Source organism: Suncus etruscus, chromosome 18, assembly GCF_024139225.1.
Source record: "Suncus etruscus isolate mSunEtr1 chromosome 18, mSunEtr1.pri.cur, whole genome shotgun sequence".
Taxonomy (NCBI): Eukaryota; Metazoa; Chordata; class Mammalia; order Eulipotyphla; family Soricidae; genus Suncus; species Suncus etruscus.
In genome coordinates this window covers 12,438,113-12,466,092 of record NC_064865.1, presented here as the reverse complement: position 1 = coordinate 12,466,092, position 27,980 = coordinate 12,438,113, and the positions used below count along the sequence as shown (strand labels likewise).

Below are 27,980 nucleotides of genomic sequence, written 5' to 3'. Positions count from 1 at the left end.
TTTCTCTCTGCTGAGGCTTTACTTCTGCAGCCTATTGTTTGAGACAACAGATATAAGTTGCGATGGGAGAGGAGCGTCGGATTTGGTGTGTATCCCCCATTTCCAATTATAGATGGATCATTACAGACAGCGGAGTCCTGAGAAGCCAGACATCTGCTCCTCACATGAATGCACTCACCTCCTAGAGACCAGGCTGCCATCATGCTCTGGAAGCTCGTGGAGAATGTCAAGTACGAAGATATCTATGAGGTGAGCTGACACCCCGATGCATCTTAGGGCTTTGCAGATAGAGAATTTGAGCTTCTTGACGCCCCAACTGCTCTCTATTTTTTAAGCTGCTTTACTCCTAGGTTTCCAAAGGCTCGGTTGGCTCAGCTTTCTGGAACTTTTTTCAGCAGAGCTGCTTTTTTTTTTTTTTTTTGCAAAGGAGTCTTCGCTCTTCTGAACTAGGATTTTTGAAGGTGGAAATCGGACGGGCTTTTAACTTAGGAGATTTCTCGTTTTTCCCTTTGATTTTTTTCGTTCTCTCTTCCTCTGCACCCGGTCTCCCACCTTCCAACCATCACCAACACCAACACCAGCTCCAAAATTGGGGCTTTAAATGGGGACTTTGGTGCTCCTTCTTTGGTGTGGGCAGAGAAAGAAGAGATGGAAGAAAGCGAAGGCTCTCCTTGCTTTCGTGGGGAGAGAGGATTCATTGGGTTTTCCAGCTTCGTTCCTAAACTCTACAGACTCGGGTTTTTCATTTTGGTCTTCGATACCGTTTCTGAAATCGATTGCAAAAAGGGGTCCGGACATGCGGAGAACCAAAAGGCAGGATTTGGGGTACAGCTAGGTAGAGACAGACAGACGGGCGCAAGTCGAGGGAATGCAATTTGACTTTTTGAGGGTTTTTGTTGTTGTTGTTGTTTGTATTGTTTTTTAAATTTCCTTCTCACCTCCCCAGCCCCTTGTGCTTTGCTTCTTGGAGGGTCCAAGTCCGGGGAATCTCAGCTAGTCCCGGTTTAGTGATTTTTGGATAGAAAGTCCTGCCCGGGTGTTGCAGTTCCGGAGCGCCCAGCTCAGCCCAAGCCGAGCGCAACTGTCCCCGGGCGGCCCAAGTGGCCGAACCGCCTGCGCACCCCGATTTCTAATGGTGGGACCCCCCAAGAAAACCTCAAACTGGGCTCAAGAGGACAGAGAAAAGGGAGCGAAAGCTGGAAAATAAGACGCCGAGGGAGAATTTTAAAATATATATATATAGTTAAAACTTGGAGAGGGCGCGGGGAAGCGGGGTGCAAGGCAGCAGCTTCAGGGCTGAACCCCTAAGACTTCTAGAGGAAAAGTTAAGAGCAGAGTGAAGTCGGGAAAAAGGGATTCCGGGCCCCTAGCGCAAAGTGCTCGTTTTGGGATGAAGCTGTGGAGAATGGACGCACCGAGCGGTCTCCCCTTGGCCCGAGCAGGGAAGAAGCGACTCGCAGCTCTGGGGAGCGCCCCGGGAAAAGCCCAGGGCAGAGATAGGTACCGACCCAGCTCTCTGCACCCTGTCCCGGCTCAGTCCTCCGGGATGTCCCGGTGGGCACCGAAGCCGGCCCGGCCAGTCCATCTTGCACGCTCCGCACTCCCAACCCCGGACCGCCCGGGCCTCAGGGTGTACCGGTGGGTGGATGTCTGGGGTGCATAGGGGACGACGGAGCAGGGCCAAAGCAAGTCTCCCCGCTGCAGAACGAGACTGTCGATTGTGGGGTTCCCTGCCCGTTTTGTGCTTGTGCACCCTCTGGCATGGAGAGCCGCGCCTCTGCCTGGTGGGGTTTGCTGCGCTCCAGCCTCTCCTTTCTTTCCCTAACAGGCGGGATAAATGGGGACGTGGAGGAAGGCACTCAAACTAAGTCTAGAAAGAATTGGGGGTGCGCCCGAAGTGGCCTGGAAGCCGGCCTGGGCCGTCGGTCGCTCAGGGTTTGCAGGGAGGGATTGCAATGTCTGCCGAGTACAGAGTGAGAAGAAGGGGTAAAAACGCGTCCTTGGAGGGTGCCAAATCCACTGGCCGAGTGGGAAAGGAGGAAGAAGAAGAAAGAGGGGAGGGGAGAGAGGGGTGGAGTGGAAGAAAGAATAAAGGGGGGGAGGCAGGGAGAGAGAGAGGGGAGGAGACAGAAAAAGAGAAAACTGTAAGAAAACTATATAGGCATCTTGCCTCAACTTTCTGTTCAAAGTGGATATGATGATGATGATGATAATAATACACAATAATAATACAAAATAATAAACAGGAGCAGCTGCAACTCGCTGCCAGGGGCCTATTTAAGTCGGGAAGAAGGTTGAACTTTAACAGAAATGGCAGTCAGGCCAGTTGAACGGGTTCCTGGAGCCTCCAAAAAGGTTTTTCTGTTGCCCCTGGCTTTGCCTGGAAAGGATAAGTTTCGTGTCTCTAAAGATTAGTGGCATATATATTTTTAAATTGAGGTGGAAAATCGCAGGCAGACTCAGTGAGCACTGTAGAGCTAGAGGTGAACAGCCAACCCCCCCTTCTCACCTCTTCCTTTGATAAATAAGGAAAACCTCCTCCGAGCAGCAGTGAAAGTCCCTCCAAAACATCTTTGTCAACAAACAGACCCACAAGTTTACTTTTTTTGCCCCAACAAACGATGAGGCAACGTCTCTCTCTCCCTCTTTTTTTTTTTTTTTTTACATTTTTTAATCTGCACACCAGAACCTAAGGCGACCAGTTCTTCCTATTAGGAAAGTCCCTCTCCAGGAACAAGGACGATTACTACTGCTACGTTGCACAGAGTCCCCCCCAGCAGGGCAATCCCTGGCAGTCCTGTCCCTGGGAACTGGGGGCTGCCGCAGTGGTGTCCCCAGCTCGGTTCATTGAAGTTCTGCCTCTTTCCTGCTCAACTTTTTCCCCAGCCTGCTATTGCCAGCCCCCTCGTCTGATTACATCTAGTAATTCTCCACTGAATGAACGTCATTTACAATAGTAGGGGAGCTCTGCGCTCGCTGCCGCTTCACGCTCCATTTGTCCTCCATTCTCCCTTTAAAGTACTCGTGTAATATTAATAGTCATGAATATCAATTATTATGAGGCGGTGTAGGCAAGCGGAGGGAGGAAGGGGCGCCGGAGCAGTCTGAGCCCAGCTTCGGGTGGAAGAGGACTGTGTCTGGAGCGCCCCAAGAGCGGCGGAAGAAAAGAGGCCCCAAAGACAGCAAGAGACCGTGGAACAAATAGCTCTGTCTGTGTGACAGGCATCGCCAATCTTGTTTGGGAGTTGGGGGGGGGGGTTGTATTTTTTTTTTTTTTGATGGCTTGTCCTGGAAACACCTCAAGCTCGGCTCCTGTGTCCAGCTCGTTTCTCTGCCGGACTCCTTGATTTTTTTTTTTAATTTTTTTTGAATCATTGTTTGATTTTTGAGCAGTAACCAGGCTTTTTTTTCCAGATGTTAGTCCACACCTATTCATCCATGGTGAGTTTGGATTCACGTTGTACCAGAATTGCATGCTTCCCTCCTCTCCTGTCTCTCTGTGTCTCTCCGTCTCTGTGTCCGCGTCTCACATTTTCGCTCTGCCTCTGCCTTCCTTTGAGCGCCTTTGGCTTGGTTATTTAGCACCATAATTGGACGAGGCTTGCAGCTGCTTCTCTCTGCATTGTGTGTTCTTCGTTTGAGCTCCAAGAGTCAGCTGGGGGGTGGGAGGGGGGGAACCGAACAGGAAAACTTTTTGCCACTGTAGTTAGGAAATTTAGGTAACTATTTCACCCGAAGGAGCCATGAGGATTTTACCATGGCATTTGGAAGGAGGAGAGAGAGAAACTTAAACACCTCCCCCTTCTCTAACTTATTTTACCACTGCAGATAGGACCAACAATAAATTGTTTGGGCTTTTCTTTCCCCCCTCCCCATCCAGTCTTTTATTTTTCACACCCCAGTGTATAATGGCATTAGATATTGAGAAAAGCAGCCTTAGAGAAATATATCCTCTGCGAATCACAACTCAAATTAACATGGGCATAGCATTCGGTTTTTCAATGAGATCCATGACAATCAAATGCTACTGAAATTATTTCATTCCTGGGGGGGCAGGGAAGAATGATTGAAGATTCACAGAGATTCGGAACTCCCTCAATTTTCAGGTTGTGGGGGGGAACTCCTGGTTAGCCGGTAGGCTTGTCAGCTAGGAGACACAAGTTGGTTCTGAAATGGAGTGGCAGCACAGCACATTGTAGGAAGACTTTATATGTTTTGTTTTGGTCCTATGGAGGAGTTGAAGGGGGTGGAGGGAGAAAAGACTCTAAAACAGAGGTGAAAATACCGTCTGGTCTGTAAGAATCCTATATTATTTTTCATGAAGGGATTTAAAATGTGCCCTCCCTGCGCAGTTCCTTTTCCCCTATTCTTTTTCCTGGCTTTGCACTACCCACAGAAGGCTTAGATTTGGGTTAAGTGGGTAATTCTCCCCCCTGAATTCCCCCCCAAAGCCTCGGGTTTGGAATTGCTGAAATCATGTGCCCTCTGAGTCAACTTGGGAGTTTGTTTCAACCTTTTGCTTGTCCTGTCCAGGGAAGAATGTACTGGGCTTCTCCATTTGTCCCTTGTATTTTCCCCCCTCTCTCTCCCTTTCCTCTCTCTCTTCCTCTCTCTTTCTCTCCCCCCTCCTCTCTTCTCTTCCACTTTCTTTTCCATTTCTGTCTCCCTCCCTCTCTCTTCCTCCTCCTCTATACCTCTCCTTTCTTCTTTCTCTATCTCTCTGCTCCCAGGACCGGCACGATGGCGTCCCGAGTCACAGCTCTCGACTTTCCCAGCTGGGCTCGGTGTCCCAAGGACCTTATTCGAGCGCCCCGCCGCTGTCCCACACCCCGTCGTCAGACTTCCAGCCGCCCTACTTCCCGCCCCCGTACCAGCCGCTCCCCTACCACCAGAGCCAAGACCCCTACTCCCACGTCAACGACCCCTACTCTCTGAACCCTCTGCATCAGCCCCAGCAGCACCCCTGGGGGCAACGGCAGCGGCAAGAAGTGGGTTCCGAAGCCGGCTCTCTCCTGCCCCAGCCTCGGGCCGCTTTGCCCCAGCTCTCGGGCCTCGACCCTCGGAGGGACTACCACTCTGTCCGCCGGCCCGATGTGCTCTTGCATTCGGCGCACCACGGCCTGGACGCGGGCATGGGTGACAGCCTGTCCCTGCACGGCCTCGGCCACCCCGGCATGGAAGATGTCCAGGTAACCACCACCAAGTAACCTAACCTAACGGAAAAGACAGTGACTAATCAGTGCCCCGGGAGAGGGGTCGGGAATGGGCATCTCCTTCCTTGCAAGGGGTCCATCCCTTGGGACAGAAGGACTCTGCTGGCTTCCACTTGGGTAACTGTTTGTATGTATTGTGTGTGTGTGGCTCTAAAGTGGCAGAAGCAGAGGCGCAGTGAGAAGACCTCGACTCATTAGAAATGAGATCATGAAGGGGGAAAAAGCTCTTTGTGCGTTTGGCTACTTTAAAATCCTCAGAACCAAGACAGTTCTTGTCTGGTTCCCCTTCCTATTCTCTAGTGCTTTGTGTGAGCACGTTGGATCCCCTCCCCAGTGCTCCCCCTTCCCTCTCCTCCAATAGAGGGCCTGGCCCACTGACAAGGCAGGTGAATACCCAGCTAGCTGCCTAGGGGTTGGGGTGAGCAGCCTGTGGAGGTCCAGGGCCTGTAAGGAACCAGAGGTTGCAGTAGGATTTGCAGATGTTGTGAAGCATCACAATGCACTTTGCAAGAAAAAGGCTGTTTGTTCAAGCCTGATCTTACTTTGAATGTCCAATAAACTTTAGTGCCCTTTTCCAAAGAGAACTGAGTTCCAGATTCCTCACCCAAGATATGGGATTTTTTCTTTCTTTTTCTTTCTTTTTCTTTTCTTTTCTTTCTTTCTTTCTTTCTTTTTTTTTTTATGGAGGAGAGAATCAGAAAGACTTCATTCCGTTTGAGAGTCTATGAAGATGGATGCCAATTTGGAAATGTGTTTCACTTTTATGGGTTGTTAAGTGAATATGGAGCAATCTTCTCCATGTCACTCTTTCGTTCTCTCCTACTATTAAAACCATCCTGTCGATAATGCCCTGGATTCCATCTAAAGAGCCAGAATATTCTTACTTCTTAAAACAAAAGGCTCAAAACATTTCCCTCAATTATCCTGTGTTCCATCTGCAACCAACACAATGGAGCCTGATTTGGTTGAGAATATTTGGTTAAACTAAACAAAGAGACATCAAAGAAATGATTTCTCAAGACTGTCTGGGTGATTTTAAACAGGTCTCTCTCTTTCTCTCTCTCTCTCTCTCTCACTCTCTCTTCTTCCTAATTTCAATAGTCTCCAGAAAAGATAAATATGGTTGAAAAGTATTTATTTGACACTTCAATCTTATTGGCATAGTTGTGTGTGTTATGAATCCTTTTAAACATAACTCTGAAGCAGAGAAAAAAGAAATGTAAAAGGGAAAAAGGTTCATGTCACCCTGCTGGGAAAAATTATTTGGAACAGTTAAAATGTGGTGGTGATATCAAATGTTTTCTGTGCATATATAATGGTTTATTGCCTTAAAGAAAATTGAGTTACTTACTAGGTCCCCCAAATGATGGAATCATCTGATTTACCCATAGGAAAGGAGAAGGGCAGTTTTTGCTGTTTTAACCATCCCATTCTAGAAATACTGCTTGTTTCCAAATACCAGGTAGAGAAGAAAATAATATTTGTTGATTTTTTTTTAATAATGATTTGGGTGATATGTGTTGGTTGGGAGAAGTTTTTATATTAACCTTTCAGAGTATGGTTCAGAGTGCTAGATAATTAATGTGGTTCAACTCATCTTCATTGCTGCTGGCAATGATAACACTGGCCACATTTTCACTACCTTGTTCTGAGTGGCTCAGAAGACCAAATACTGGCATTCCCTCCCAAAGAGGAAGTATACTTCTTTGGTTTCATTTATTTTTTATTTTTTTAAATAGAATTGCGGTGAGATGTTTTGAGTGTTTGGTCAGATCCGAAGAAAACAGGGCCAGGTCAGTGTGCTTTGGGGGAGATTACTCTAATCAAAGCTTGGCCTTGAGATGAACTTGTGATCAGGAACACGGACATGCACCAGAGGTGAAGTGAGCCCACAGGAGCGAAGGTGCAGTTCTGTCCCTGCTTATTCTCTGCTCCTCCCTGCTTCAGCTCTGTTCTTCCCCACCCCCAGACACATCCCAACCAGTCACCTGGTTAGGTGGAGAGGTGTCAGATCTTTTCCGAAGGACCCTCAGTGCAAGGGGAGGCAGGGATGAAAAGAATCTCTACCCAGGTCCCAGGACGAAAACCTAGAGGCAGGGACATCACTTCTTCAGGTGACAAGGCCTCTGAAGCTGGGGTGTGACTTGATGGAGAGGGCAGGTGACAAAGATAGACAAAAATGGTTCTTGGACAAAACCTCCAAATTCAGAGGCTGAGCCTCTGAGCTGCTCCATCCAGGGGATCCATTTCAAGTTAGGTATCTGGAGCGCTCTGCCTAAAGTTACTCGGCCTAAAGAAGAGGTAGAAGGGGATTAACTTTCCTGAAATAGGAAATAAAGCTGCTGTGCCCGAATGTTCCTTTAAGGGCCCAGAGAAGGTGTCGGGGAGAAGCAGTGCTAGTTGATTCAGGGTCAGTATCTGGCCCATCCCCATCCTTACACCCCCTTCCAGCCAAGGACCAGATAGCTCCCAAGTAATCTGCCAAGTCTTGGGCCACACAGAGGTACCCACCTTGCCTGGGTGAGGAATATCGTGGGACTCAGATTTACACCACTGACACCACACCACTCACCCACATAAGCACGCGGGCCACCGCCCCGACCGTGAGAGAAGACAAGGGTAGCTAATTAACCAAATGCTTCTAATATTTTTTAAATGAAACCATAAAACCCTGTCAATTTCTATTTCAATTTACTCACAGGGGCTATTAAACTAGCAAATCGCTGTTTGGGTTCTGGGTATGCTACATTTCACCCGGTGTGTGTGTCTGTGTGTGTGTGTGTGTGTGTGTGTGTGTGTGTGTGTGTGTGTGTGTGTGTGTGTGTGTGAGGGAAAGCAGTGTTAAAAAATCTTCAGCAAAAAAAATCAGAAAGAAAGAGGGCTGAGATTCCACCTAGCCTGGAGTTTGTTTGGCTGCCATAAAAATCGCTTATCTTCTTCTTCTTCCAATCACCAGTGCTTAGCCTCTCATCACCTCTACCACCCATGTATACAGAGAACTAGCTTTTTTTTTTTTTTTTAGAGGATATAATGTCACCCTCTTCCACACACACCGACACACAATACACACACGCATGCACACACTGGTGTCTCAAAGCAGCCCCTGGTATCACTTTTAACTAAAGAAGGCTAGTAATTACGAGTCTGAGTTGTTTTTCTGCGCTTCCGCATGCGGTCCTAATTAAATCTTTACGACCCTCCCCGTGACGATTAAGCGCCAGCATGCTGCGTGAATATCCTGTACAAAAACCCAGCAGGCGGCCGTAATTAGATAGAAAATCAGACAAGAGCCCTTCTCATTAACTACCACAACTACCCCACGTCGTTGATGAGGCGTATATCCATATTGACGTACCTAGGGGAGGGTAAGGTGAGGGGGGCGAGGCGTGGGGAGCCCCCCCAGGCCGGGCCCGGTGAGATCTTGGAGGTGACCCGCCCACCCGCCCTGGCGAATAGCGGTGTCCTGCTAGGACACAGCGGCCTGGAGATGGACACGTGCGCTCAAGGGGCGTGGAGCTGGTGTGCTTGTCTGCATGTGTGTGCGTGTAGGGAAAGGATGGGGGTTCCTTGAGAGTTTCCAACGAGTCCTTGGCAGTCTTTGAACAGCAAGCCTCCCCCTCTACACACCCCACTGTTTCTAGAACCATGTGGGGTGTGTTGGGACCTGGCAAGTGGCTCTGAAGGGGGGACAATGATTTTGCTCACCAATTTTACGGAGCACACAAGAGTGACTATTTAAAAAAAATACGGAAAAAAAACCCAATGATTCCCCCCACTTCCCCTCCCAGATTAGGTCATCTCCCTCTCTCTAGGGCGCTGCTTGTTTGCAGGAGACACAAGTCGCAGCCTTGTGATGGACACACACCCTGTCTGGGGATGCGGCAGGACAGGCAGGGGTGGGTGGGGAAGAGCCCCATGGGCTAAACGCAGCCTGCGCTTTGCACACCCCCGCTGGCTGCTTTCTGCTTTTCTGCAAAGTTGGGGGGGGCACATCTGGACACGTGGAGGCTCCCAAAGATGCAGGGGTGCAGCTGCACTTTTTAGAAAGGTTCTCCCTCACTAGGCTCTTCCTGGGAGGGTGGGAGCTGGGGAGGGAGGCCACTTCTTTTGGACACCCTGCGAAGATGCAACCGCTAGAACTCTATTGGGTTCTAGGGGTACATCCGGACAGTCAGGAATTCATTCCAACAGTTCTTTCTCAGAAGTGCAGCCAATCCTCGGTGGTGAAACTTTGCTCCTCTGGGATGAAGTACGTAGCACTGAATGCTCCTTACCACCACTTCTGCGTTGACTAGAAAGACCCCCACTGTGTGGCTGTGTGTGTGTACACGTGTGTGCTTGTGTATGTATGAATGTGTGTGTTTGTGCTCACACGCGCGGGTGTAGGAGAGAGACAGACAAAGGAGGGGAGAGTAGGTGCTCCGGTAGTTAACTGTCTTCTAAAACAGGTGTACCCCTTGTTGAGAAGGAGCAGCAGCAGGGTGATGAGTGGGAACAAATCCTGCAGGTCCCTCTCAAGGCTTGTTGTGTAGCAAGAAATTCATGGCGCACAGGGACTTGTAAGGACTACAGTGGGTGTGTGAGCCTGCTGGCTTGAAACGTGTTTCTATGTGTTACTGTTTGCATTCCATTTTAAATTGCTCAGACTTTAATTAAAATCCCATAATGTAAACTATTATGTATTTGCAAAATGACTCGGGTTAGGATACACTGGGATAGAATAGAAAACAGAAATTGCACTTACTAATATTGATAAAAAAAAAAATCTTTCAAGTGTTGCCAAATTTTCCCAATTCGTAAGAGCAAATAATATAGCTGTTTATATGCCCATGTAATATCTGTGTTAAATATAATAACTAAACAAATACTGCATCCCAGATGTCTCTCACAGTTTCCTTTTTTCTTCTTCTTCCACTGGAAGAATTTATAATTTTGTTGAATTTCATTTCTATGTCGATTTGGAAGTAATAATGATAATAATAAAACCTCCCATTGTGATTAATATAAATGGAAATAACAGAAACTCCAGTTTGGAATGACATGATTTATGTGTGCAATTCTCTAATATCCAGTCAATTTGAATAGTGATGTTTTTATATTCACAGTCAGTTGAAGATGCCAATAACAGCGGCATGAATCTATTGGACCAGTCTGTCATAAAAAAAGGTATGGATTATTTCCCTTCAAAGTAAGCAAAGTTTACCTGCAGATTCATGTCTTTATGATTAGTTTTTACCTAAAAGGCATCCATTATTGTGAAGACACAAATGTTGGCTCCCAACCATAGGGCAAGGCTTTTTGACTGGGTGAATGCACAGTGGAGAAGAGAAAGGAAATGCGGGAGACTATAGATGGGGTATACACTAGAGCTGTCTTTCTCATGGCACAGTTGGCAGCATTCTAAATACATTTTAAATAATTGAATTATATCAAAAGTGAAACTGAGAAACACTTCTTTCAAAAAGGTTATAATTAATTCTTTGAGAACTGGATCTTCTCTCTTGTATTTTGGATATGGTTTCTAAGGTGTTTTTTTTTCCCCAGTTCTCTGAGATTTTATGACTCGTTTCTACTTATTTTTTAAATTGTTCCAAACGTGTTGCTAAATGTGTGCATTCTGAGAAGCTGAGATAGCCTGTGCTCATTTCTAAATCTTCCTACATGTGCATTCATGATTTAGTGTGACTGTGGAATCACCCCATACTGTTAAAGGGCATGTGATATTAACAAATGTTTGCAGTCTCTTGTACAGCTGTAAGCAAAATAATTAACTAATTAAACTAATTAAATGTAATTACAATAACTCATTTCGGGTGTATTGCAGCTGCTTAACCCCCCCCTTCTTTCTCTGACAGTCACTGAAAGAATGCCTGACGATTAAGAGTAGCTGCTGAAAGGCCTGAATGTCACTCACATGCCACAAATTTAGGAACTTGAATGTGTAAACAGCACAATCTTTAATTATTACAATAACTGGTATTTGGAGTTACAGTTTTAACTACTCTAACCCTTTCTTACTGAGGCTGAGAGGATCTGTCCTTATGTTGGTGACAACAATCCCCAGCTTCAATCCTATGTGATTTGAGCCATGTGACTTTCACAAAAACAATTACAAGAAGATGTTTTGGAAAGTATAGAGTCAATTTAGTTACAGTAGTGGGGTTGTAAAGCAAGGATTCCTAACTTGGGTGAGATATTCTGTCTCTTTTACCTTTTCAAAGGCTACAAAGTGTAGCTTTAAGAAGTGGAGGCTGGGAAGGGAAAGCTGTTCTTGAACTGATTCCATGGCTTTGGAACATAACACCCTAAAGAATAGGAAGGCATGTGGGAAAACTATTTTAAGTGTTGTTCTACATGCTTCTCTCTCTTTAGATGGTATCAGTTCTGTTTTTGATGCTGCCTTTCAGTTTTAGGACACTCTGGATACATGAGTTCAGCGTTTAGATTCAGTGTGTAGGTTTGCAACAGAACGCGGTGCTTTTTCCATGTACTCTTGAGTCTTTTTGGTTAATTGCTATTTGGTGATGGTGCTGGGAGTAGTGGGGAAGCACCAGTTAATTGGCCTTTTAGTTTGCTTCTTATTTTGTTTTAATTCATCTTCTTTTTTCATGGAAAGTTAGAGTCCCTGAGCTCAGTGTTCTGTATCCTAGAAACAGCATTTGGGTTGGCAGTGGGTAATGCCCAACAGATGACCAATCAGAAATGTTATTAACAGACAGGCCAATAAAAATATTTGGATCTTAACTTTCCTAACAAAATGGAGCTGAAAATATGCTTAAATGTGGGGTACCTTGGTTTCAGGGCTTGTATATATTTGTCAGAGAAATGTGATTAGTTATGTATAAGCTTATCTCTAGGAATAAGAAAACAAAGAATATTGACTAAAGTTGTTGGTTATTACCACCTGCAGATGCATTTTAGAAATAATAATGTACATATTAAAAATGTTTCATTGACATTTTAAGAACTCATCACTTTGTTGAATTAGGGGACATGGCATGAAAATGAAGCATTAAGTCAGCTTCAGTATTTAATATTTCAGATATTTGCATTATTTCAAGAAGAATTTTCCTAATATTATCTTTTATCTCTAAAAAGTCAAGGGCTAAATAGAAATAAATGGTTGCTTTATTTTTCTAAGTCACTATGAATTACTTTAAGTAAGGTTATGGATTTATTTGCTCTTGCCCTGACCTCCGTTCTCTCATTTTTGTTCTTAACTCCATTTTTATGAGTGATATCTCCAAGACATTAATCTCATAAAAGAGGGGGTAAAAAGGTTTTATTAACCAAATATTCTAAACTTCCAGAACTGACAGAGACTCAATTGCCTAATTTTCTAAGGGGCTCTTTTAGGATTTTGGATTTGCTAATGTATATATATAAATTCTAATTTGATAATTAAAGTGAAATAATTCATTCTTACTTGGATGTAGAGATTCCTTTGTGCCCTAAGATTCAGTGTAAAGAATATTCTCTCCCTCCCTTTTTGTTTTCCTCTCCCCTTCTTTCTCTCAATCTTCTCTTCTCTCTCTCCTCTTTTCTTCCCCTCTCTTATTTTCTTCCTCTTCTTATGGAAGATCTAAAATTTAACCACTCCAATTTTTCACCCATGTTGAATATCACCTCATAGATTATAGGCTAGCTCTCTTGTTATGTTTGCTATGTGGGCTTAGCTGACATTTCTGAAGTAATTTAGTTAAGAGGAAATGAGTTGTTCCCAGTAGAGAGAGCAAACGAGTGGAGTGAAGGTAGCCAGCGTGATAAATGGCTCTTTCATTTGAAGATCTCCAGAGCTCGTTTACGGCTAATTTTCTGTATTGGCCCCCTTTGAGCTATTAATGCAATCGGCAGGGACCGTGGCCCCTCTCCTCTTAGCTGCCCCATTAGAGCTCCCATTAAGCTGCCTAGTCTCAACTCCGTGGCAGGAGGGGAGGGGGAGTAATGAAAGGTGCTTTTTAAACTCTCCTAATCTAAACCGGCAGAGGGTGGTTAATACGATTTGAAGGGGGCTGGTCAATGAGCAATCAATAAAGTAATAATGAGAAGGATTCGGTACATTAACAGTCTAAAAATCCAACGAGACATTAAAAAATCATTCTTAACTCTCAGTTCCATTAAGATTAGGAATCTGGGCCAGGGGAGGAGGTGGGTGGTGCCCAGCCAATATAAATGATCACTACCACCTTCCCACAGCCTCACTCAAAAGAGGATCATGTAGAATGTACGAAAAAGTTTTTGGTGCAATCAGAGGCAATCAGTTTGACACCTTAGAAGGCAGAAAATACGCTGGGATTTCTTGGAAAGACCAGTGTGGCTGGAGTCCAAGGTTCAAATGTTGTGACTGTGGGGCATTTTCATTGGTCTTAGGGATATCCTGTTTGGTTAGATTTAGTACAACATCCCTTCACTCACACATTTCCCTTGGTTGGTTCCTTCTGGCCCCTGCCCCACATAAACAATTTGGTGTGGGTTTTCGTTTTTGAGGAGAGATGGGGGTTGGAGAGCATTGTAAGGAAATTGCCAGTTTCAATTACATTGGGTTCTGTTGGGATTTGTCCTTTTGACATAGAAGGGGAAAAGCACTGAGAGGTATGTCTTTTCTCAGAGGAGGAGGTTCATATTCCTCCCAAACTGACTTGGATTCCATTAGGTGTTTGTTCAGCTAAAACTCCAAGATGTATTCCAGCCAAAAGTGTTCAGAGTTTGTAGGATTTCAATGCTTGAATGGTTAGACCTCCCTGTTATTCTCTCTGATGAGTCCCTTCTCACTGCATTAGAAACTGGAACACAGAAGTCAAATAATTTTCTTAAGGTCCCAAGTACCAAATAAATGAGACACAAACTCAGAGTCCAGCAGCCTCTTGGGCTTTGCCTCTAATGGATGTCAATACAAGAATGTTGGCTTCATTATTATCTTATGCTCCAACTTTTTTTTGGTTTACTTTCCAGGATTTCAGTGCTTATATATGTTTCTGTGCTATATATGTTCACACACAGAAAATAAAATTTAGCTTTTGGATAGATAAAAATAAAATAGATAAGGAATAACTTTAGGAATTGCTCAATTTCTTGTGACTTCGTAGTGTATTATACATATATAAATTCTTTCAGAGGAGTTATACTCTTGAATCTATTAGATGAGTTGATTTGTTCTTCACATCAGCAGATTAGATTCAAAGAAAGTCTGTTCCCAGTCAAACACAAAGATCTCAAAGCTATTGTTTCATATAAACTCTTATTGTAAAAAGCAAAGAAGAGTAGTGAAGAGTTTGCCTATTAAAAACTTGCCTCAATATAATACACTACTGAATAGTAGTAGAATACTGAATACTAGTAGTAGAATACTGAATACTAGTAGTAGAATACTGAACATATTCTCTACAATCAGCTTTTTTCCCCTTTCTTTTTTTAAATAAAACCCCAGATATAAAACGAAATATTGATTATTTCTTTATCCCAGTCTAATGTAGAGGAAAAGAAAGGCAAGCAAGTTTTGTGGGAGTTCTAGCATGCCATCCAGTAGAAAATGAAAGGGGGAAAACAGTTCTAATGTATGCACAGAAAATTGTAAACATGTAAAGAAATGAAAGCTTCACGCTGAGTTTTGCTATGCTCCATTTCCTTACCATTTCCTGCTGTCGCTTTAAACCTATCTTAGTCATCTCGGAGTTCCGTGAGCAGGAACAGTGTGCTCATAATTACTAACAAATCAACCGGGCCCTGTTGCTTTCTGGGTTTATTGATAAGCTGGGGGAAAGCAGAAGGGAAAAGACAAAGAGAATAAAATATGGAGCTAATCAGCAGAGTTAAGCAGGTGTGAGAATGGGGAGAAAGGTAGATGATAACTGTGCTAAGAACCTAAAGCTAAGTTGGAACAAGAAATGTGGAGAGTCTAGTCTAGGGGATCAATGCTAATGCTAGAGTAGGAGAGAGGTTAAGAACCTCAGGGAGATGGAATAAAAACTGGAAATATGGTTCAGGTTTAAATTAGAAAATGAAAATATAACCTGAAGCGTCTGCTCAAATGGTCGTCTGCCTGCTCGTAAGGGAGAAGAATAACAAAAAACTTTGCCCTCCTCCCCCAGCCGCCTGCTGTCAGAAGCAGGTGATATTTAGGTGATAATGTATATGCAGAAAGGTACAGCTCTTGGGAGGGAGCAATATACATGCCCCAAAGGAAATAACTCGTCAGGTAAATCAGGCAATTAACAATAGTGAAATTAGAGGCCAGGTTATAAAGTGTCCCTAAAGGCCTGACTTTTCAAGCAATTTGACTTCTGGGACTGTGAAAAGCAGGTAAAATTCCAATCCTTAAGAGACATTAAGTTATCCAGAAGAGGTAGTAGGAATTGAATTTATTATTGCTATCTTAGAGAGTTCTTTTCTGTTAAAATATTCTTTTTAAATTGTATTAAAATATAAAAATGTTGCTGTGTATCAAAGATGAGATTTATATAAAATTTCTTTCCATGTATACTGAATTTAAAGTACAAAAAACCCTATATTTTAGAGAAAAATTTTTGTCAAGACTATTCAATGTGGGCCCTTAAGGCAGGTATGACACTGGTTCAATCCTTGACATCCCATGTGGTCCCCTGAGCATTGCCAGGAGTGATTCCTGAAGAGCCAGGAAAAACCCTGGGAGGATTGACAAATGGTCCCCCCAAAAACAAAGAACAACAAAACCAAACCAAAACTATGTAAAGTTGTCTGGTGAAGTTTCCATACTCACAAAGTGCTTGAATTTGAACCTGATATATGGGAAATACAACTGCTTGTGAAGAATAAGTTAGAATAAAATAGATGTGGAAGGTTTGTAAGAAAACTCAGTGGCAGGGTTTCCTAAGCTAATCACTGTCTGTTAATTGACTCTAACTTTATATATATTTGGTTTTTGGGCCACACCCGGCAGTGCTCAGGAGTTACTCCTGGCTGTTTGCTCAGAAATAGCTCCTGGCAGGCACAGGGGACCATATGGGACACCAGGATTCGAACCACCCACCTTAGGTCCTAGATCAGCTGCTTGCAAGGCAAATGCCGCTGTGCTATCTCTCCGGGCCCCTAACTTTATATTTTACACAACTTTAATGCCCATACTTGGACTTCCATTGGTTCACTGTCAAGTGGGCTGCAGCTTCACAGATGAGCAAAGGATCAGGATGAGGGAAGTTAGAAAAAATGAAGCCCACTACATGCATACACTCTATTAACAGATTTAATTCATCTGCCTTGGGAAAAGGTCTTAGACTCCATAGGATGACATATAAATCCTAAAATATCTAGTAAGCAGTAGAAAATGGGTATGCTTAACTTGTCCAGTTCACTAACTACTGTTACAAAAGCCCTATCCACAAGGTACATTAATAGTCTATTAAACTTTTACTAAATAAAAGATTGGAAGTCAGCATGGCCTTTAGGAGTCTGAATAACTAGGGAGACCTGAAGGTTGTAATATGTAGTAAAGACAGTAAGCTGTAAAAGTGCTTTGTTGGTTAATCTCTTTCATACAAGTGAGGTGTATAACCTGATTAATATTAAAGATTCTAGACTCTTGGTGGTAGAAATTCTTCCACCAAGATTGTAGAATGAGACTCTGTTAAAAGAAGAAATAAAAGTTTCATTTCTCATGCTAAATATATGCTCCATCCCTGGACGATGGTGAATGACTGATGGGGAATGATGGTTTTAAGGTTTGGGTACTAGGACAGCAGGTAGGATGTTTATCTTGTCAGAGGCTGACCCAGGTTTGATCCTCTGCATCCTATATTGCCCCTTGCATGTTCAGGAATAATTCCTTATTGTAGAGACAGGGATAACCCTTTAGCACTGTCCGGTGTGGTCCAAAAACTCAACCCAAAAATGGTTTGGGGGCTCCATAATCAAATGGAAGAGGCTAATATGCATGGCAGAAGTCCAGCTGAGACTGCAGCCAATTGCTAGGCTGGCCATTCATTCAACTGTTCCTCATTCTCAGCCTCTGGTTCTATTAAGCCCCTCCTCTACTTGAGGTGCAGATGACACAAAAATACAATTAAACAGAAATACAGGCTGGAGAGACTGAATACGCCTGGGTAGCAGTGGCAACCAGCTGTCAACTCTTATTAACTTCTGCATAAAACATACCTTGAGTGCGGTTTGTTATCAATTACTTGCCGAAATGAAACAACTGGGGCAAGGCAAGACCGCCGCTCATATGAATTAGAGTGATTGGTTGATTGATCAGGGCACCTGTTGTAAATCATAACTGCTCCAAACAATCACCAGCCGGTGCTTTACATTAATTTGTAAACAAAATTCATGTCACTGTGCAATTGCTTTCACTACAGAGGAGCATTCGGATTTAATTCTAAATGAATCTGTTGTAGGATGTAGGGAAGACAGGAATCCACTTTAGAGAAATAAGCAGTTCTTTGGGGACCCAAACGTACAGCTGAATAAATTTCTGGCTGTTCTTAGGCAGAGTCTTATGGTATACACCCTCTGTGTTGGGTCCTGTCCACATATTTGGGACCAATAGCAGAAGAGAAAAGGGGATTCTTTAAAGATCTTTAGCAGTGAGTGTTAGGATCCTTGTCTATCATGAATGGTGGTAGTTACTGATTTGAGCTCAACACTGAATATTATAATTCTCTGAAGGCAGAGAAGGTAAATAAGATTTAGAGAAATAACAAGAGATGTCTATACCTAGCACAAACGATGCCCTAGGATTTTCCAGGAGTCAGAGTCCTAAGTCCAAACTCTGTGCCACGGTGTTCTAGATCAGTGGAATGAGCAAGAGCCATGGCAAGTGGCAGTCATCTGTCTGTACACATGGGGAAAGTTTCCAGAGGAGTGATGGCTTTTCCATGGTTGTACACAGTGCACTGAACGCATCGAAGCCTCAAGGGGACAAACACTTCCCCCTCCAGCGTTCCAGTTGGCACCTGTCCTGTGGCCTGCCCTGCACAGGCCCAGTCGAATTCTGTCCCTGGGTCGTTAGGACCAAAACCCGGTCACCTTTATGCCATGTTATTTTTTTCCTTCTCTAGTTCCTGTTCCTCCAAAATCTGTGACTTCTCTGATGATGAATAAAGATGGCTTTCTGGGAGGTATGTCCGTCAACACGGGAGAGGTGTTTTGCTCCGTCCCAGGCCGCTTGTCTCTGCTCAGTTCAACTTCCAAGTACAAAGTGACAGTGGGAGAAGTTCAGAGAAGGCTCTCGCCCCCCGAATGCCTCAACGCATCTCTCCTGGGCGGTGTTCTCAGAAGGTAAATTCCAGGCCCCCATTCCGGCCATTCTTTGGGGGAAAGGTGTGGAAAGGGAGCTGGTGCCTGCGGAGAGGAACCAGTCGCATCAGAACACGGTTGCTTAGCAACCGGCAGGCGGCATGATGGAAAGTGGAGGCAGCCAAGTGCCCGCTTGCTCCCCTAGGTTCCTAGCCTGGGAAAAGCTGACTTTTCCCATCCCCTTTGTCGCCTTTAGGAGCTCCCAGAACCCTACTACATACTACACGCAGAATGCACGTGGCTTGTTTGGATTTGGATTATTGCTCTCTCTCTCTCTCTCTCTCTCTCTCTCTCTCTCTCTCTCTCTCTCTCTCTCTCTCTCTCTCTCTCTCTCTCTCTCTCTCTCTCTCTCTCTCTCTCTCTCTCTCTCTCTCTCTCTCTCTCTCTCTCTCTCTCTCTCTCTCTCTCTCTCTCTCTCTCTCTCTCTCTCTCTCTCTCTCTCCCTCGTTGCAGGGGGATCTGCACCTTGTGGTGCAGGGAAGGGGGACTCTGAGCTGAGCTGCGGGGAGTGGATGGAAGTCAGGGCTCCCCTAAGAGTCCCCGCCCTGTTGCATTATCTCCCTGGCCTTTATTAAAATATGGGGTGTTTTTTTGTTTTTTGTTTTTTGTTTTTGGCGGGGGGAAGGCATAGTCAGTTATGCTCTGGGTTCACTGGGGTGCTGGGGATTGAACCCTGGTTGACTGAGTGCAAGGCAAGCCTTCAACCTGCTCTACTATCTTTGACCCTTTAATTGTCCTTTGAAACGCTTCTCTTAGAAGCCCTCACCAATACACCGCGTCCTTTTCTATGGTTTGAGACACTGGGTTTTAGAGGTTCCACATCCTTTTTTAACAGCAGCATTAATAAGGACAACGATGCAATTTAAAAAAAGTGATCCCTCAGTACGATTTGAGATATTTTCCCTTTAGTAGAAGACAATTTCTATAATCCTGAGGAAAATAAGGAAAGTGTCTCTATCTTAAGCTACCTTTGCATAAGATAAACTTTTCAATGTACCCACTTTGAGGAGTGAAAGGCATCTTGTTTCCTAAAAGTGACTGAGAAGTACAGCAAGACAGGTTAAAAAGTAACTGGAGGTTTTTTTTTACAGTTTTTTGCTCAGACCCTAGCATCTACACTGAGAGAGGAGAGCTTTCAGAAATTGTAAGGGATTTTAACATATTTTTTTTCTATTTTGAATCCTCTTGCCCTGTTCTACTTAGTTTCAATTTTCTCTTTCTTTCTTTCTTTCTTTCTTTCTTTCTTTCTTTCTTTCTTTCTTTCTTTCTTTTTTCTTCTTTCATTTTCTTTCTTTCTTTCTTTCTTTCTTTCTTTCTTTCTCTTCTCTTTCTTTCTTTCTTCTTTCTTTCTTTCTTTCTTTTCTTTCTTCTTCTTTCTTTCTTTCTTTCTTTCTTTCTACTTTCTCTCTCCTTCCTTCCTTGCTTCCTTCCTTTCTCTTTCTTTCTTTATTTTTCTCTCTTTCTTTCTTTCTCTCTCCTTCTTTCCTTTTTTCCTTTTCTTTCTTTTTCTTTCTTTCTTTCTTTCTTCTTTCTTTCTCTTTCTTTTCTTCTTTCTTTCTTTCTTTCTTTCTTTCTTCTTTCTTCCTTCCTTCCTTCCTTCCTTTCTTTTCTTTCTTTCTTTTCTCTTTCTTTCTTTTTTCTTTCTTTCTCTTCTTTCTTTCTTTCTTTCTCTCTCTCTCTCTCTTCCTTCCTTCCTTCCTTCCTTCCTTCCTTCCTTCCTTCCTTCCTTCCTTCTTTCCTTCCTTCCTTCCTTCCTTCCTTCCTTCCTTCCTTCCTTCCTTCCTTCCTTCCTTCCTTCCTTCCTTCCTTTTCTTTCTCTTTTTCTTCCTTCCTTTCTTCCTTTCTTTCTTCTTTCTTCTTTCTTTCTTTTTCTTTCTCTTTCTTTCTTTCTTTCTTTCTTTCTTTCTTTCTTTCTTTCTTTCTTTCTTTCTTCTTTTTTTTTTCTGATTTTTGGGCCACACCCGGCGTTGCTCAGGGGTTACTCCTGGCTGTCTGCTCAGAAATAGCTCCTGGCAGGCACGGGGGACCATGTGGGACACCGGGATTCAAACCAACCACCTTTGGTCCTGGATCGGCTGCTTGCAAGGCAAACACCACTGTGCTATCTCCGGGCCCTTAGTTTCAATTTTCAAATGAGCCCTTTGTACCCCAGAGTGAGAAAGTTTCCTTCAGCCACCCCCCTGGACATGGAGCACATGTGTGTATAAAACTGGCACTGAAATTAAATGTGATAATCAATATAGAGTGCTTATATGACTAAACTTAAAGTGTTAGTTTTACAGCTGTTATGATGATCATCTTCAGTTTCATGTTTCAGCCTTCCTTGTTCATTCAACCCAACTACATTTTATTTTGATATTTGACCTCTTCATTCATTAAAAAAAAAAAAAACCAACACCTGTTCCAGCTGGTGCCTTCTCCTCTCCAAAGCAACCGGTTATTACCTCATTTTTAAGAAAGATTGTGCTTTCACTGTCTCCTTTCACAAGGGGGATAAAAGCTTGTGAGCGCTACTTTCTCTAAGCCTACAACCTATATCCTAATTCTTCCCATCTGGCACACTTTTCACTTTTTTCCACTCTCACAAGATAAAAAAAAAAGATAGAAAGAAAGAAAGAAAGAAAACGACTCAAATTTTTTATGCTCTGTATTGCAGAAATTAAGCAAACCTCAGCAAACTATAGGCAAATAACCTCCCAAAAGGGGGGAGGAATGTATAACCCCAAGTTAAAACCTCTTCAAGCTCCACTGGGCTTTAGATTGCTAAGTCTAAACTTTGTTTCAGGAACACTCTGAGGTTAATCAGAATGTTAATTCTTGCAATTTCAGAGCCAAATCGAAAAATGGGGGGAGATCTTTGAGAGAAAGGCTAGAAAAAATCGGTTTGAATTTACCCGCGGGCAGACGCAAAGCAGCAAATGTCACGTTACTCACCTCCCTGGTGGAAGGTAAGCAAGATGTGTGGCCATTTCACGAAGTGGCTGAGCTTAACTGTCAGCTGAAGGCTGACATTTTACACGTTTCATGATTAACTGGAAATCGTTGCAATTGTTGTGCCCTTATGAGTTGGATGTCAAGCGACTGCCTAAGAGAAGTTCAGAGGTCTTTTTACTTAGAGGAATCTGGCAACTGTGGAGAGGCCAGGGGACTGGTGCAAGGATCCCTAAGATTGCACTAGCTTTCAGGTCCATGCTCCAAGTCTCTGTGTGTGTGTGTGTGTGTGTGTGTGTGTGTGTGTGTGTGTGTGTGTGTGTGTGTGTGTGTGTGATCTCTGATACTAAATTCAGGACACACTGACACACCCTCTTATAAGAAATCTCTCATAGGAGTGACTCTGTAAGCAGAAATCCATTCTACATTTCTCTTTTCTGGATTTTTTTTTACCTCTTACTCTTTAGCAAACACATGATCAATATAAGAAAGTGAATTCATGATTCCTAATGGTTATTTATAGCTGCTGTTGCATTAAGGCTTCTATTTTCTGCTGTTTCCTGGCATGTACTGTTATTGAAAAAATAAAGTTTAATAAGGTCAGTGATGACTGGGGGAAAAAAAGAGGATGAGGAGTATATCTTACTGATGTATCAGTTGTGAACTAAAGTGTAAAGGTTATAATAAGCATACTCTAATTTGCTCATAGTTTGGATTAGGGGTGATATTTATAGCATGTATTAAAGAGAATCATCAATACAGTCTACAACAAATGAATCTGCAGATCAGCAGTTGAATTTGTGATCTAGGAAAGGGATAGGAGAAAGAGCTAGATGGTCCTTTTTATGTTTTATTTTTGGCCTTTGGGCCACACCCTGAAGTGTTCAGGAATCACTCTTGGTGGTGCTTGGGATAAAACCACAAGGGGCTAGGTACAAAGTAAGAGCCTTAACCCTTCTATTCTCTGGCTCCTAGCCAAATGGTCCTAATGGAGGAGGGTATAGAATTTTTTCCCCTAAGTTTTAGTATTTAAATCTGTTTTTTTTTCTTCCATGTTTATGGATGTAAAATTATGACACTCATGGAGAATTGGTTGTAGGAGGACTTAAATTGGACTATTTAAATAGCAAATAAAATATCAGCATATTTATAGACATTGCTTGTGCCTTCTTGTTTGTTTTTGGGCCATACCTGGCAGCATTCTACAGGATTATTCCTGGCTCTGCACTCCAAAATAACTCCTGGCAATGCTCAGAGGAACATATGGGATGCCTGGGATCAACCTAGGTTGGCCAAATGTAAGGCAAATGCCCTCCCTGCTGTGTTATCACTCAGGCCCCTATTGTGCCATATTTTTTTTAAAAACTGTTTTATCTAAAGAGCCATGATTTATAAAGTTATATATTATTAAGTTTTAATATTTAATGTAATTGTTCAACACCAGTCCTCTACCAGAGTCAACTCCTATCATCGTGATTCCCCCATTGTACGCCATCCTCCACCCACAAACCCCCTCCTACTACCTTGGCAAGCACATTATAAAAAGTTTAGTAGTTGCAGCTTAGATCTCATGGTTTTAGCTTGTGGAGTTTGTGCCTTAGATGTATAGCTATATATTGAATTGCACCATATTTAAAGAAAACGTGTCTTGTCTAAACTTACCTCCCAGTAGCAGCAATCTCCAAATTTCCAGACTACATTTACTGGACATTTACTGGAAAATTTACCTTTTTGCCCTTTGGTGGATTGTTAATACCACAATTCTTATTTTTGGGGGAAAAAAAGATACAACTAGAAGAAAGGAATCTCATATCAGTTTGGGTGGAGAAGAGTGGTAACTGGAAAACCCGCTGAAATGTTGCTAGTTGGTTGGCAGATTATAATTGTATGAATTTTATAAGCACCAGGCATGAGGGCTTTTGCAGTTGGTATGATAATGATAATTAAAAATAATCCATGCTACTAACATAACGAGGTTTGGTGTAAACCAACATGTCTTTTTCATATTTGGTGTCTTCCTTTGAAACCCCTAAAATGGTTCTTGAAAGGCAATAAACAGGCTATTTGTTGATAGGATTTTCTCTATAAACTGAGGAACCTCTGAGATGTCCAGGTTTTATGTAGTTGTATCATGTTAGGCAATATAATATTCTTAAGTATGAGACTAATAACAGGTACCTTTAAAGGTAATCTGCAATCTAAATAGCAGGAAAACTGACAAGGGGAGTAAACATTTCATTGTTGGATAGAAATGTTGATTCCATATAAGAATTTTTATATTCTCTAATAAATATGAATTTACATACTCTTAATTTGTTTTTATAATTTACTGTTAAGTTATTTTTCTAATGCTACACTAGGAAAATACAAAAGTTCACGTAAAAGATAGAAACTTTTACATTTTAGTAAAAGTTAGTGGGACAACCTCTTTAAAAAGCAGGAATATAAAGACCACTGCTTAAATGCAGTTGTACATTGATAACTGCAGATATCTCACTTTTTCCTTAAAACATTATAACTGGGGCATGGGAGATTAGAAGTTGTTCTGTAGTCTAGTTTCAACTTGACCTGAAGCATGGTCAGCAGAGAGATTGGAAGGAGCAACAGAAGAACACTGGAGACATCAACTTTAATTACAGTTGATATTCACTTTAAATATTGGGCATCTGTCTCACCTTTGCTTTTGCCCCCCCCCCCCCAAAAAAAAAAAAACAGCTGGTCTCTTGGTAAATAACAGCAGCATTGACCAGGGACTACGTGTTGATTTTTACCTTCTTTATATTTTCAGGAGAAGCCGTTCACTTAGCTCGGGACTTTGGGTACATTTGCGAAACTGAGTTTCCAGCCAAAGCTGTTTCTGAGTATTTGAACCGGCAGCACACGGACCCCAGCGACCTGCACTCCCGAAAGAATATGCTGCTGGCCACCAAGTGAGTGTCTCCCTCATGACTAACTCCTGTCTTGCCAGGCCACTCCTTGGCAGGTGGCACTCACTTGGCAGTCATATCAGGGTAGCATTTGCAGCTACCTCTTCCCCATACACACAGTTGATTGCAGGCTATGGGTTGTCTCTACCAGACACTTGGATTTCCAAGTTTCTTAGGAGGAAGGTTATTTGATTCATCTGATCTAGATTTTTAACAGTTCCTCCAGAACCTCCTCTCCCCACAACCCAAGTGGAGGAGACAGTTTCTGGGTGCTTTCCCGATCCATTTTGCCTGCTGAGCCTCGATCACCGTCCGAGGCAAATGTACAAAGCCACTCAGGGTCGTCCAGTCGTGGTGTCTGTCATCCACGTGGACCCATCCCTGTCCACGTCTAATCACTCCCTCTGCAATGTTGCTGTTTGGCATCTTGCAAGGACTTAAAATTTACTACAACTCCAGAGGGGAGAATAGTAAATCTCTGGCTAAATTTAAGTCTTAGAGCTCATTTGAACTTTTACAGTGAGTTTTCTATTTATTTGATTTACTCCTGTCTTTGACTTGGGTGTCATATTGTTGGTGTTTTATGGCCGGCTCAGGCCTGCAGTGGGCGGCGCTGCGTGCGCCCGCACGTTTCTCTCCGAGGCGCTGCCCAAACAGCGGCGCTCATTTATTTCGTGCGCCAGGACGCGGTTTGTTCCTTTGACAGCGTAATTTAAAGAAATATATGGAAGGCTGAAAAATCATTTGCTCAAATTTGTCCAGATGTTTTTGAGACGTGATTGGAATTTGATTGCCCCTTTCCGCAGGGTCAAAAAATATTAATGTCCCAGAACCTTAATTGCTTACAGACCCTGGTTTGGGCTTTGAAGATTTAAAATGTTTGACTCACAGCATTTGTTCTCCTCAGCTCAGAATTTCCTTTTTGGCACTTCAGTAACGAAGGCAATCTTAAGTAAAGACTTTAAGCATCTCTTCCAAGGATCAAAACCTGGCACCCACCTACTTCTTCTTCCATTTCTTTTTTTTTTAAGGTTTTCTCTTCTGCTAAAACAACTAGCAGTAAAATCTATCTTTGTTAATTAATCACCCTTCTATCATCTCTTGCCCTACTGTCTGGTGGCAGGGACCTTGGTGTACTATAAAAGTTAACTTATTTTTTGGGGAGGGAAATATAACCAACTTGAATTAGATAGATAATAGTATTTCAAAAATGACTGTCAGTTCTCCCTGAAGAATGCTTGTAAGTTCCTCCTTAAAACCTTGTGACTTTTCTTAGATCAGCATTTATTTTCACCATGTGTAGAAGAATGATCTGGAGGAGAAAAGGGAAGCGTTTATAACATTTTTATTCATAGACCTAGCCCCAATCTCTGAGTTGGATTCACCGCAGGGTGGGGAAGCTGGGTTTAGTGCAATTGAATCCCATAGGTGATTCAGAGACCCTTTGGTTTATTTAGGTCAGAACTATATAACCAATTTATTCCTGGTGGTCAGCCTATGCCTGTGCATTTGAAACAGAGTAACCAGGAGGAAGGCAAGAGAGAGGGTGCCATGTGAACATTCTCTACTTATCAGCCTTGAATCCAAAGAGCTTTCTGGAAATGCAGTTTAGGGAAGGAGGTATTTTCCAAGGAATGTGCCCTAAATCCTCTGCATAACTTTTTGGGAAAGGATGCTCCAGGATCCAACCCATTGCCTCTAGGTACCTGCATTGTTCACCTATTGGCCTGGCCTATAGATAGATCAGTGGATTGCAGAAGTGGGAAGCAGCAATCGAAGCTCCTTATTTCCTTTTTGCCCATCCCACCGGCCAAGTGCAGGCAGGCTGATAGACGTCTGTGGCCTCTGGGATGCCTTGCCTCACTCCACTGCCAGCAGAGCCAAGCCAATGGGCCTTCAGGGCTAAAACCTTCCTATCTGCCTTCTATATTAAAAAAATTCTCAAATAAGTTCAATTCATAGTTAGACATGCTGGATTTCTGAAGCTGGGAGATTTCTCTAAATTGTAGGTGCCTCGAGGAAATAAAAAGCCTTCAACAAATAAAAATCTACCCTCCCCAGTGTCTTAACCATCTACCTTTAGGTTTTATTTAAATAATGTGGGAATCCCTTTATATTGACAGCAATCCTGTAGTACAAAGCTTCTTCTTCTTCTTCTTTTTTTTTTTCAGTAGTCTACACTTGAAAGAAAGGGGGGAAACCTCTTCCCCCAAATACTGCAGGTAAACAGATTTTTGCTTTGAATGGAATCAGCATTCTCTCCTGGAATAAACAGTTGCTTGCCCTGGGCTATGCAGGACTCAAGCAATCTGCTTCTGTGTGAAGGACAGGCTTGTGGCCCAGGGGCCTGAATCTTTCAGGGCTTTTTTGAGCCTGATCTGGGAGAGGTTGGACAGGCTCAGGAGAGAGAGAAGGGAAAGGAAGCTTTGAAAAGAGCTCTCAGGCAGGGGTGGGGCAAAAAAATGACCAAATATTCTAAATTAAGCGCCCAGGCCTAACAGATTATGGGATAATCTGTTAGGCCTGGGCGCTTAATTTAGAATTTTGAGTCTCGGTGGGTTTGGAATGCAGGAGAATCGATTAGAAGAGGTGGTGGGTGGGTGGGTGTGGTAAAAGGCGAGCCTTTGTGATGGAAGGGGGAAGTCGCTCCCTCCCCATTTCCCTTCCAGTCTCAGCGGTTTAGGAAGGTAGAGTTCTGGGAAAGGAAACAGAGCGGAATCGCCCGCATTAGCCTCGCTCTTCAGCTCCACGGTGGCCGGGCGCCCCTGGGCTTGTGCGCGCGCCTCCTTTACTGATGCCAGCAGCCAAGACACCCCGAGTGATTGTGTCCTTGTTGTTCCTCTCTCTCCCGTCCCGTCCACAGGCAACTGTGTAAAGAATTTACGGATCTCTTGGCCCAGGACAGGACGCCGATCGGGAACAGCCGGCCCAGTCCCATCCTGGAGCCAGGCATCCAAAGCTGCCTCACCCACTTCAGCCTCATAACGCATGGCTTCGGCGCCCCGGCCATTTGCGCCGCACTCACGGCCCTGCAGAACTATCTCACCGAGGCGCTCAAAGGCATGGACAAGATGTTCTTGAACAACACCACCACTAACAGGCACACGTCTGGGGAAGGCCCAGGTAGTAAAACTGGCGACAAGGAGGAGAAACACAGGAAATGAAACCTTAAAAAAAAAAAAAAAAGGAAAAAAAAAGTTTTAAGTCCAAATGGAAAACAAAGCAAATATCATTTTAGCTTTAAAATATTGGATTGGCTTTGGAAGAATTATACTAGGTAGACTATACATGCAATCAATTTTTTTTTAAAAAAGGCTAAATAACAACACACACGCACACACACGCACACACAAACACACACAAAGAGAAACAAAACCAAACTGATGCGTACAACGGAGCAACAAAACCGGTTCTCAGTGTCTATCTCAAGATACACTTGGAGACAAGCGTCTGGATTTTCCAATTCCGTTCTTTCGAGTTTAGTAATCCTGATAATAAAAGAAAAAAAAAAAACATGATTTCCCCCCCACTCTTTGGAAAAATAAACGTAAGACGAAACCCGATAAAATTGCTAACTTATTGAAGAAAATCGGAGAGACGTTGGTGTCAGTGCTTTTGAGAGCTGGTTGACTGAAACGCA

At 43.3% G+C, this 27,980-nt stretch overlaps 1 protein-coding gene across 2 annotated transcripts; it reads left to right on the top strand.

Moving 5' to 3' along the window:
* Nucleotides 1-5: 5 nt before the first annotated feature.
* TFAP2B (transcription factor AP-2 beta) lies at nt 6-27,908 on the top strand. 2 transcript variants are annotated; one of them, XM_049765184.1, is made up of 7 exons: nt 6-249; nt 4,731-5,189; nt 10,319-10,379; nt 18,245-18,464; nt 21,312-21,430; nt 24,202-24,343; nt 27,204-27,908. In XM_049765184.1, exons 1-7 carry the CDS (start codon nt 169-171, stop codon nt 27,502-27,504), a joined length of 1,383 nt encoding a protein of 460 aa, XP_049621141.1. In that variant the 5' UTR covers nt 6-168; the 3' UTR covers nt 27,505-27,908. The 2 variants fall into 2 exon arrangements, with proteins under 2 accessions (XP_049621141.1, XP_049621142.1); XM_049765185.1 differs by lacking the exon at nt 6-249 and adding an exon at nt 3,348-3,441.
* The last annotated feature ends 72 nt before the right edge of the window (nt 27,909-27,980 follow it).